Genomic DNA, 11,595 nt, shown 5'->3' on the forward strand with positions numbered 1-11,595 from the left:
GAATTCAAGGTTACAACAGCCGTTTATGTCATAAAACCATATTTACATCTGGACGAAGTTAAAAAAATAAATTCATTTAGCAATCGAATAAGTATTTCCTTGTTTACTGTTACAAAAACGGTATCAATAAAAAATTATTATCCAAAGTATTACCTTGTATTTTGTTCCTCTTCTTATGATTTGAAGAAGTCGTGCGAAATTTTAGTTATTTTTATTTTTAAGCTCTGAACAGGGTGTATTATGTCCACGCAGGAAAAAATTTAACGACGTGATATGAATCGACCAGCCCAAAATTTGAAAGTATTTTCTCACCGAAGTGTTCATTCAATAAATAATTTCATTCAATGAATGATGCGATGGTGCCGTCTTGTTGAAACCAAATGTCGCCGAGATCACCAACTTCAATTTCAGGGATCAAACAGTTGGTTATCATGACGCGATAACTGACGCCATTAACGGTTACGTTCTCAACGGTATAATTTTTGAAAAATATAGACCGATGATTTCAGCGGCTCGACCACCAACAGACTACATGAAATTTTTTTTTTTTTTTTTTGGATGAAGCAATTTTGCTTGTTTACGTACCTTTGGGCCTCATCGCTGAACAAAATTTGGCTCGTAAACTTTGGCACTTGTTGGAACTTTTCAAGATGCGAAGAGTGAAGCGATATTTAAGATCTCGGCGTAAAATGTGCCAAGTCGTTCCACACGTAGTTGGAGCTGCTGCGAACGATATGTACGGTCTTCGTGTACCCTCTCAGCTACGTTTGCTATGTTTTCTTCACTGTGCCGATTATGGTCTATTCGGTCAATATTATCCAATAATGAATGCAGGGTCTCAATAGGGGTTATAGTGTTGCGAATATTACGCTCAGTATACCAGTATAGGTGTTGATACGTTCAGAACGCATGTTTTGAAGATATTTACTTCAATCAGTGGCAAAAGAACTTCGATAATTGGTTCAAATGCATGAAGAAGTGTATATATGTTTTATTGGAGAATTTGTTGAAAGGCAATAAACAGATTTTCGATTATTAATATTTCTTTTTTGATCAGTGACTCCGAAGTAAAAGGCAGCATTCGTATTTTTGCTAACAACACGGAATCTTTAAAGGCGGTTTTGCAAATTTAAGCCAATATCACTTCAGAAACTTATGAAAAAAAAATTTGTATACTATTTTTTTTATTATTTTGAAAGAAAATTTTTACTACAAAAATGATTGTACAAATTTCTTAACTGAATTAGTATTATTATTACAATAAACACTCGTGAGAGTGAAAATCATAGCTTAGACTACACAAAGCGTTTTCACAAGGAGGCAATCACTACCTGGAAGCCCATGTAGACTGTTGCACTCAAAGCAACGAAGAATGCTAATGCRCGACTGGGTTGTGGTACAACAACAACAGCGTAGACAATTGTGTGCACAATGCGTGCAATACCCACAGCGCGGAAGAGATTGATGGCCAGAGCTGGGATTGGGTCGATCAGCACGTAGAGGAAGCCGATGATGAAGAATGGCAAAATATTTTCCAGATCATTACGATGAGCTCTGAAGGTCAAATAATACAAAAGACGTTTATAGTATAAGATTAAGAAAGGCACTTATTTACATACCTGCGCACGCGTTCAACGTCAGGATTATCGAATTTCACTTTAAGACGTTTGTCCATCAAATCCTCGGGATTGGCGAAGGTCTGTAAGAATACAAATGTGTGTAGAATTGAGTGAATGTTGCGAAATACTTATTTAGATTTCGGTTTTGTGGACAACTAGTTTCATGTATTAACACTAATACATATTAATCCAAATTTACAGTCAAAAATATTTCAGAGGAAACAAGATAGATCGTTAAGTATGAACATATTTTATGTTAATTCCTAATCTTCAACAGCCTAACTGCAAATAACATAATCGGCATTGACGGCTAACATGTCGGTCGCTGTTAAAACACACTCTATTTTTCTGTGGGAAACGAGTATGCGAGTTGTTGAAACTTCCTCTTCTTCACCCAACAGGCTTAATTTTGTTGACGATTTCTTTGTTAATTCCTTTTTTCAATCAATATAATATATTAGGTAGTCGAAAAAAAAAAATAGATGCCCTTGCAATCATATATCTCCAGTGCTACCAATCACATTATGTCATACCATATAGTGTTGGAAAGGTTAGATTTTAAGCTTCATTTAATTAAAAAAAAATTGCATTCGGGAAGTTGGAAAAAAGTTACAGCTTGAAAATGAGTGAAAATAATGAAGAAATTCGCTATATTTTGAAATTTTTGTTTAAAATAAGTAGGAATGCCACGTAAGCCACCAATGAAATTTGTGAACTTTACGGAGACGATGTTGTCTCAATTCGTGTAGCACAACAATGGTTCGCTCGCTTCTGTTCTGGAAATTTTAATGTGAAAGGTGCACCTCGCTCCGGTCGATCTACCGTTGAAAAAGTCGACGAAATTATTGAAAAGATTGACCAGGACCGTCACATACTTTACATTTATCATCAAAATGGTTTTAGCTATTTAAAAAAGGCTGGTTACAAAAAGAATCTCGATGTATGGGTCCAATAAGAATTTTCTGTGAAAAATTTAATAGACCGAATTAACATCTGCGATTCTTTGCTGAAATGAAATGAAACCATTTCTGAAGTGAATGGTAACAGGAGACGAAAAGCGGATCAAATACGACAATGATGTGCGAAAACGATCATACCGGGGTGAAGTTTAATAAATGGTCGTAAAGCCAGGATTGATGCCTCGACAGCTTATGCTGAGTATTTGGTGGGATTTAAAAGGAATCATCCACTATGAGCTGCTCCAGCCTGGTCAAACGATTGATTCTAACACAGAACAGACAGAACTAATCAATAGAAAGGGCTTCGTCTTCCATCAGGACAACGTTTGACTACACACCTTTTTGAATAACTGGGAGATCTTGCCTGAAAGGTTTTAATGCATACACCATATAGCCATGCCTTTGCACGATCTGACTACTTCTATCGGTCAATGCTCGACTCCCTTAATGGAGTAAAGTTGGCTTCAAGAGAAGCCTGTGAAAATTAYTTGTCATTATTATTATTTGGTTAGTTATAGTTCATTATAAATATAAAATAAAATAAGTTGAAATTTGATTAGCAATGCGAAGGAACTTTATAGACTATCGATTTTAATCGAGCGAGAGTGAATTGTTGCCTACATTTAGGAGCGTTGTCGAATGATTAAACTTTTATTAAATTTACATTTCAGATGAAATCTCGATTAAAATTTTAAAGTCAAGCTAACATCGTATCTTTTTAAAGTATTTCCAGCTAGCTTTTAAAGCGGTTTGGAATATGGAAAACTCTCTCATGACAAATAATTTTCCCACATAAATAGTATTTAAATGTTTTAGCTTAACATTTAGGTTAAATATATTTTTAATTGAAACTTTTTGATATTTTGAGCAATGATAACTTACGCTTTTTTAATTTTATTTTTTTTGGTATACAATAATTAGGAATTCTAAGTGAATACCCTTTACTGTTAATTATTTGCCTTTGGCGTGCTTTATGCTGTAAAGTTGTATACAAGTATATACATACATATGTATACATATAATCATAGGTTATTGCATAGCGTGTTGTGAACGAAGCTTTTAAAGCCTACGAGTAAAAAATGAGAGAGTGTGTAAAACTGTAAATAAATTTTTTAACGGAACGCGTACAAATTCCTGCGTATCATTAATATTTGCACAGTAATTACATTTATACTTGCATTTGTTTATTGCACATATGAAAAGTCTTAATGGCTCATTAAAAAGTCTAAACGATTTATGACAAACTGCTTACCAACATTTGCTTATAGGTGAAGTCTCTACGCAAATATTACAGAAAATATTTTCAATTCGACTTTGACCTCATCGCTTTCTAACCGAGATGACGGGGCAATATTTTTCTTAAGTTCATGAATATTCATAATAAAAATTTATGTCGATTTCTGTTGTATCATACATACGTACATTTACAGAAATTAACTTGAATTTCTATACATATGTACATACCTACATATAACATAAATCGATTTACTTTGATTTACCAAAAAGCATGATTATTTTTTGCATTACTTTCACTGATTTACCTTTGTCCGGAAGCGTTGAATTGCCGTCAGCAATGACATGAACAAAAGTTTCAGAACCAAAACTGCCGACCAGAAGACATAGGCACTGAATACTTCATTATCAAACGATATCAAATCTTTTGCCGCCATTTTACTTTGACTAAACTTCTTTGATTTTCTAGAAAAATATAAATATGTTTACAACCGGTAAAATTTACTGATCTATTGCCGTAGAAATCAACTGTCCAACTAATATTAAGTTGACTCTGAAAATTTGTCGTTGACTAGCTGAATCTTCAGTGAGCTTTTAATAGCATGTTTATATATACATACATATGTGTATACATTTGTAGATTTATTTACTAGCGGCATATTTACTATCTGTTTTGCTCCACTCACTGTGAGCATAAGATAGGCAAGTTCTCAGAGTAATATTCGCCTAGTGATTGTACATGCGTACATGAATATTTTTAAGTTTTATACAATAAATATTTATGTATATTTCACAGTTTCTTATCAAAAAATCTATGAATATGTGAATGTACTAACATAAGCTTTTAGGTATAATATCTTCGATAGCAAATATCATCGAAAAGTTGTCATTCGATTATAATATTGGCGCTCTCTAGCCGAGATCCATATTCATGTTTTTAGATAAAGATTTCTGTTATATATATATGTTAATTATTATTATATTTTTATTGACTCAACCTTTGTCTTGTGGCGTTACATACCCTCAACATTGACATGAACAAGATTTTTACAACCAACACTGCCGATCAGAAGTCATAGAGACAGAACACTTCGTTATCGTAGGTTATCAAATAGTCTCGCGTAAAATATTGCGTAGCCGAAAAAGTCTTTTCGTATGTCTAATCAAATTTCACTTTTATTTTTTTTTTTTTATAATGAACTTTAATGAACCAAATTTGTACCATTTTGATCCACCACTTTCGCCATTTTTCCGCTAGGGACATTATTTCATCAGTGTAAAACTTTTCTGGTTTCTTGGCGAAAAACTGTGAGAAGTTAAGAAGTTAATTTTCACTGGCTTCTCTTGTAGCCAACTTTACTCCATTAAGGGAGTTCTGCATTGACCGAAACAAGGTGCAAGGTCAGGGTTATATGGTGGATGCATCAAAACTTCCTAGCCAAGCTCTTCCAGTTTATCCCGAGACATCAAAGACGAAGCCCTTTCTGTTGATCAGTTCTGCCCGTTTGTTCCTATAGCTTGCTTCAATTCAAATGTAGAATCAATCGTACCACCAGGCTGGAGCAGCTCATAGTGGATAATTTCTTTCCAATCCTATCAAATACTCAGCATACCCTTTCGAGGTGTCAATCATGGCTTTACGACCATTTATTAAACTTCGCCACGCTTGGACTATGATCGTTTTCGCACATTATTGTCGTATTTGATCCACCTTTCGTCTCCTGTTTCCATTAGCTTCAGAAATAGTTCGATTTCATTTCATTTCAGCAAAGAATAGCAGATGTTAATTTGGCCTATTAAATTTTTTACAGAAAATTCATGAGGTACCCTAACATCAAGCTTCTTTTTGTAGCCAGCCTTTTTTAAATGGTTGAAAACCGTTTGATGATAAATGTAAAGTTCCTTAGTGATATCATGGCTACTTATGTGACGGTCGTGGTTAATATTTTCAATAATTTCGTCGACTTTTTCAACGGTAGGTCGACCAGAGGGAGGTGCATCTTTCACATCAAAATTTCCGGAACGGAAGCGAGTAAACCATTGTTGTGCTACATGAAGTGATACAGCATCGTCTCCGTAAACTTCACAAATTTCATTGGTAGCTTACGTGGCATTCTTACATTATATAAAATTCAAGATATAGCAAATTTTTTATGATTTTCACTCATTTTTGAACTAAACTAACTAACTTTTTTTCAACTTCCCCGAATTTAATATTTTTTTGGTTAAATGAAGCCTAAAATCTCACCTTTCCCACATTACATCCGTTTCTGCTGTTCCTATAAAACCCGAATCTCAAAAATATTCAGTTTCATCGTTTTATATTTTTTTATTAATATTAAAAATACACCTCTTTCCAAAAAGTTTTGATTATATATAAACCATTGAGTTTCCTATATATTACAATCAACTACACTTATCTTCATTTTAAATAAAAAATTCTTGTTATTTGTCTAACTCTTACTTTAAGAAGAAAGCTTAAATGTCTCTCCTTCACATTGCCACGGCTCGAGCCACTTCATAAGCCATGTAGATGGTGATGAAGGCGGTAACAAGAAAAACTAAAAGTCGACTCGGTTGTCGCACTGGAACAATGGCGTAAACACAGGTGTGTAAGATACGTGAGATGCCCACGGCTCGGAACAAATTGATGGCCAAAGTAGCATTGGGATCTAGCAGCACATATAAGAGGCCAATGCTGAAAAACGGCAGAATATTTTCCAGATCATTGCGGTGCGCTCTATAGAAGTGTTAAAGCAAGTGAAAATTTCACAAACAAAACTATATTTCAAAGGTTTACCGGCGTGTTCGCTCCACATCTGGATCGTTGTACTTCACCTTGAGTCGTTTGTTGAGTATATCCTCTTCGTTGATGAAGGTCTGTGGATATATCAAGAGAATATTAGGAGCATTCAAATGAAATGAACGGAAGTCCCCTATTCGATTTTAAGAGAGTGAATGTACTTCAAAAAGGTGGGGTGAATAATCGTTGCTCTTTAGAAAGATCCCTCCACATGGCATTCTTCTTACTTAATTGATAGGTAAAGCAAGCATTATGTCATTTGGCTGTGGAATTTCTGTTCGAGGGGATCGAGTTCATCATGTTTCCTGAGAACTTGACTACACATTTCGAAAAAAGGGAAGCTCTTCACGTAACTATATCCAAATTTTTCAAATATCTCCCGCTAAAAGTCGAATAGTGACTCTGTTGGCTGTAGCTTTAGCAATTTAAGGTTACTTCGTAAATAAGTATAAACAATTTCGTTGTGAATATTTTGCTTCCAGAGGTTTAATTATACCCTGAACAGGGTATATTAAGTTTGTCACGAAGTTTGTAACATCCACAAGGAAGGGTCGGAGACCCTATAAAGTATACATATAAATGATCAGTATGTTGAGCTGAGACGATTTAGCCATGTCCGTCTGTCTGTCTGTCCGTCTATCCGTCTGTCTGCATATATACGAACTAGTCCCTCAGTTTTTAAGATATCGTTTTGAAATTTTGCAAACGTAATTTTCTCTTCAAGAAGCCGCTTATTTGTCGGGACTGCCAATATCGGACCACTATAACATATTGCTGCCATAAAAACTGAACAATCGGAATCAAGTTCATGTATGGAAAACTTTCACATTTGACGTTTTATCTTCATGAAATTTGACATGGATTACTGCTTAAGGTAATAATATAATCTCCGAAAAAAAATTTAGATCGGATTACTATAGCATATAGCTTCCATACAAACTGAACACACAATTACTAACAGAAATGCACCTATGAAGGTTATTTAGCTTCGGTGCAACTGAAGTTAACGTTTTTTCTTGTTTTTCTCTTTCGTTAGGACGTAGACGCAAGTTACTTACTTAGTCATGTTATGAACAAGATCAAAAATGTACAATTTTATCAGATTTGAAGCAGTTGTACCATAGGTTTTTCTTAGAATTATCATGTGTCCTTGGGCACCGCCTTCATTATTGCTACACTGCTACAAGGCAGCAAACGCTTAGAAAAGGGCAGCATTGGGCGGTCACAGGGCCATTGATATCAGCTACATAAAGGATGGTGACGGGGAACCATCTTAGTACTTCTTTCTTCATTGTTTATTTTGTGACAATAAGGCAAAAACTCCTTGGCTTCCATTCCTTAAAGCGCTTAAGGAAACCATCTTAGATTTGAGATAGTGTCATCATTTTAAAAATTACTATATAAGGGCACGATGGATTCAGAAGAATGGACTCTTATATTATAAAGAACTCCAGTCCTATTATCTTAACTTAAACTTACAGATCATTGCTGAAATATGCAAGCAGCTAAATCAAAGATTATGGCTAAGTATGGTTGTTTAATGGGAGCATCTTTGATGACTTCATTTAGTATTGTTTATTATTATTTCACATTTAAATTGAATAATATTAAAATTTGCTAGTGAAACCTCAAATGATTTTCTTTAGGCATATAAAAAATCCAATAAAAACATATATACTATATGTATTATATAATGTTCATATGTTTGTAGAAAGCTTTGTTGGCCTATTAATGGTTGAATACGCCGGCCGGCATTTAGAGACGGCCACCTGCTTTGATAACATATACATAAATATCATAATAAATACACCTATACATCACTTAAAGCTCACAGTCATGTATATTTCGTCGACTAATGTAATCGCAACGACGAGAGTCACGAAACGTGAGAATCGCGCAACAAGAGAGAGAAAGAAGGTGTGGAAGACAAATCAGAAACTTCTCGCAAATGGAAATGCAAATGCCAAGAAACAAATCATTAACTCTAAGTAAAAATTGTTGAGTGTTTAGAGTATTATATATAACTATATAATTGAATAATCATTGCAATAGTCATTGTGATTAGCTTGCGTACGAGCTGCAGTTGTGATAGCTTAATAAAAAAATTATTAAATGTACATTTGAAAATATTATTATAAATAATTATAGAATAAACGAGAGTAAAAGCGCTTTGATTTGAGAAAGCTTTTTTTAAATACGGTAGAGAGATAGATAGATAAAGTTTTTATTGGGTCATATATATTTAAATATATGGAATTATGCTTACAAAGAATGTGGTTCTAATATTTTTAAGCGACGAATGCACTTTATGCACATACTTCAGAAAAACAAGCGTATACTAAACACTAATAACTATTTGAATGGGACATTTGGCACAGAAAGAGTCTCACTACTTTTTGGTCATTATAAATTCCTTATCTTCTAAGAAATTTTAATGTGATTTATGAAGAAATCAACCTATTATTTGGCCATACAAATCCTGGTCTTTGATCTCGTTGGACTACTTTTTGTGATGGTACGTCAAGATAATAATCTAATCAGTCGTAAACGAAATACTGGCTGGAAAGTCTGACATGATCGGTTGACAAAAGTTAACACTTTCCAACACTACATTTCATAAAATAAAATTATTCAAATTTCGGTTATTTCGGTTTTTTACCTCTAAAAAATACCCTTTATATACGTAAATATGAATATAACTTACTACATACATATACGCACCATTGTCCTGAAACGCGTAAATCCCGTCAATAGCGACATGAATAACATTTTCAACACTAAAATTGCGGACCAGAAGAGATACGCTTTGAAAACATTGTTTTCCAGCGTGAGAAGCTCAAGTGCTAATTTTGCCATTTTTGATTTATAAATTGTACGTACAGAACAGAAAATAGAAACAATTATCTGTAAATTTTCTATATAAAAATAGAAAATAGAAACAATTATCTGTAAATTTTCTATATAATGCTGTTCGTTCAAAATAATATTATATTTAATCACACTTTTTCAACAAATCACGAATTCACTTTTGTTACGCAAAATCAACAGTTTCGTTTGACATCCGCAAATGCACTGATTGAATACTAACGATCAATTAGTTTTCCAATAGTGTTAACACAAAGTTGAGAGGAAAACTTGTTTTCATGCATTTCAGATTTCCGAAGCATTGATTGAAGCTTTGTAAATATTGCTTGTTAGGTTATGACAGTTAATCTGTGGCTACAACCAGGGATTTAACAATATACCATACGCTACAAATATTAGTTGGTTCCAAAAAACATTTTTCAACTATTATTCGTAACTAAATGTACTGTTTAAGAGCTAAATATTTCTAAAATTTGTCGGCAAAAGGTTAGAACTAAAAGGTTGTGACATGCTTTCCCTTATTATTGATTATTTGCATTAGATGTTCCCAAAATAAAGCTCTTTTATACTCCTTCAATATTGTGTTCAATTTTCATATCCAGCGAATATTCTAAGATGGAGGCTAAAGCAAGAGAAACATTTTTAAAAGCTATTCAAATTGAATATTTGATGTATTATAAACTGTCCCCAAAAAACATCGTCCAAAATCTATACCACCAAATGTCCAGAAAGAGCACACGTACCCACCTACCGCTTTTTGTAATTCATGACCTGTCCTCATATAACCTAAACTGTTACCGCTCTTATACATGTTAGCTACCCAAAGAAAGCTCTAATGAATTTTTTATTTCAATATGTAGCTTTTTGAAGATGTATAAGAGCTTTAAGCTTGCTACACTGAAAAAATAAAGTTAAATATAAACATATTGACAATTGTTTTGATTGAATTGTATTTATCACCCACAGTTGTCATAGATATGAGTAGAAAAGAGTGGCAATTGAAAAGCTTGAGAAAAAAATTCTGTTCAGTTTCGTATAATACCGTATTGTTTTCAAAAAAAGAATATGAAAAATATCTAAACGATCTCTGATATTTACAGCATAAAGTTCACGGGAGTGATGAAGTTCTTCTATTAGATAGATAGGTTTTAGAGGAGGGTACGGCTTGGGTTTGACTGATTTGTGGTCCGAAATCACATATTTTAGGGACTCTATTGATTTTAAGATTGTTTGGACATATTTTTTGAGCTTTTAGCTATGTATTATAAAGCCGGAGAAGCTGATGGTATTCAAATAGAGTAGTTTGAAAATTTTTCTGTTTGTGGGACGGTTTCGGCTATATTCGAACTGAAAACCGTAAATGAGAACTTTCATAATTTTGGTAGCTTATTTTCGGCTCAATTTCGCATTTAAGGCTAATGCCAGAGTGGCAGCGAAAAGCGATGCTATAAGATGACGGTACTTCTAGCTGCATGTGTCTTCTAATCTAAATCTCGGAAAGTTGTCAGAGTGAAAGCAAACACCAAAGCGGCTTTCGGCGACCTCAAGAGCCAAGCAAGTTTACTGTAGCTTTTTGCTTGAAAGCTGTTTGTTTTTTTTTGTGTTTGTTGAGAGTACTTAAAAAGAATTGGCCAATTCTTTTTAGGGTCTGTTGATATTAAATTAAGGATATAGTGTATAATGTATTGTCTTGTGGGACATAAAATTTATTTGGATATTGGCGCAGTTCTAAAAATAAAAATTTTAATGCTCTGTTTAGATTCCTTTGTTCTTTAATTGGATGCATTCCAAGACATGTTAACCCCATCTTTCGAAACATAGAACTATTAATCTCAAAAAGCCATGTAACAGCACGCCTCGCCTTGTCCCTTCCACGCTGACATCAACCTAAGACTTTTTATCTAGAGTTGCTGATGTCTTGCTTATGAATTTATGGCAATTATTCATACCAAAATATTTTGGTATTTAAAGCGTATCCATTTGGAGATTCTCTACTGAAAAAAAAAATGTTTATTATCATTTAAAAGAACACTCTTTGGCATTTTTTTTTTTTTTTTTTTTTTTTTTTTTTTTTTTTTTTTTTTTTTTTTTTTTTTTTTTTTTTTTTTTTTTTTTT

The 11,595-nt window shown here is 33.6% G+C and overlaps 3 protein-coding genes across 4 annotated transcripts in view; 1 reads left to right on the forward strand and 2 right to left on the reverse strand.

Moving 5' to 3' along the window:
* LOC108977940 (uncharacterized protein DDB_G0283357-like) overlaps positions 1 to 11,595 on the forward strand; it is a gene marked incomplete in the record, with an annotated part of 155,081 nt that overhangs the window by 14,958 nt on the left and 128,528 nt on the right.
* Positions 1,218 to 4,366, reverse strand: LOC108977943 (microsomal glutathione S-transferase 1). The gene is made up of 3 exons (XM_018947938.1): positions 4,120 to 4,366; positions 1,620 to 1,699; positions 1,218 to 1,554 (listed from the first exon to the last, which is right to left on the reverse strand). The coding sequence occupies exons 1-3, from the start codon at positions 4,246 to 4,248 to the stop codon at positions 1,311 to 1,313; spliced, it is 453 nt and encodes a 150-aa protein (XP_018803483.1). The 5' UTR covers positions 4,249 to 4,366; the 3' UTR covers positions 1,218 to 1,310.
* Positions 6,165 to 9,688, reverse strand: LOC108977942 (microsomal glutathione S-transferase 1-like). Of its 2 annotated transcripts, XM_018947936.1 has the most exons (4): positions 9,561 to 9,688; positions 9,336 to 9,518; positions 6,612 to 6,691; positions 6,165 to 6,551 (listed from the first exon to the last, which is right to left on the reverse strand). In XM_018947936.1, exons 2-4 carry the CDS (start codon positions 9,468 to 9,470, stop codon positions 6,305 to 6,307), a joined length of 462 nt encoding a protein of 153 aa, XP_018803481.1. In that variant the 5' UTR covers positions 9,471 to 9,518; positions 9,561 to 9,688; the 3' UTR covers positions 6,165 to 6,304. The 2 variants fall into 2 exon arrangements, with proteins under 2 accessions (XP_018803481.1, XP_018803482.1); XM_018947937.1 differs by having other exon boundaries at positions 9,336 to 9,688.

The sequence above is a fragment of the Bactrocera latifrons genome, unplaced genomic scaffold (assembly GCF_001853355.1).
Source record: "Bactrocera latifrons isolate USDA-ARS-PBARC rearing strain unplaced genomic scaffold, ASM185335v1 scaffold_98, whole genome shotgun sequence".
Lineage (NCBI taxonomy): Eukaryota > Metazoa > Arthropoda > Insecta > Diptera > Tephritidae > Bactrocera > Bactrocera latifrons.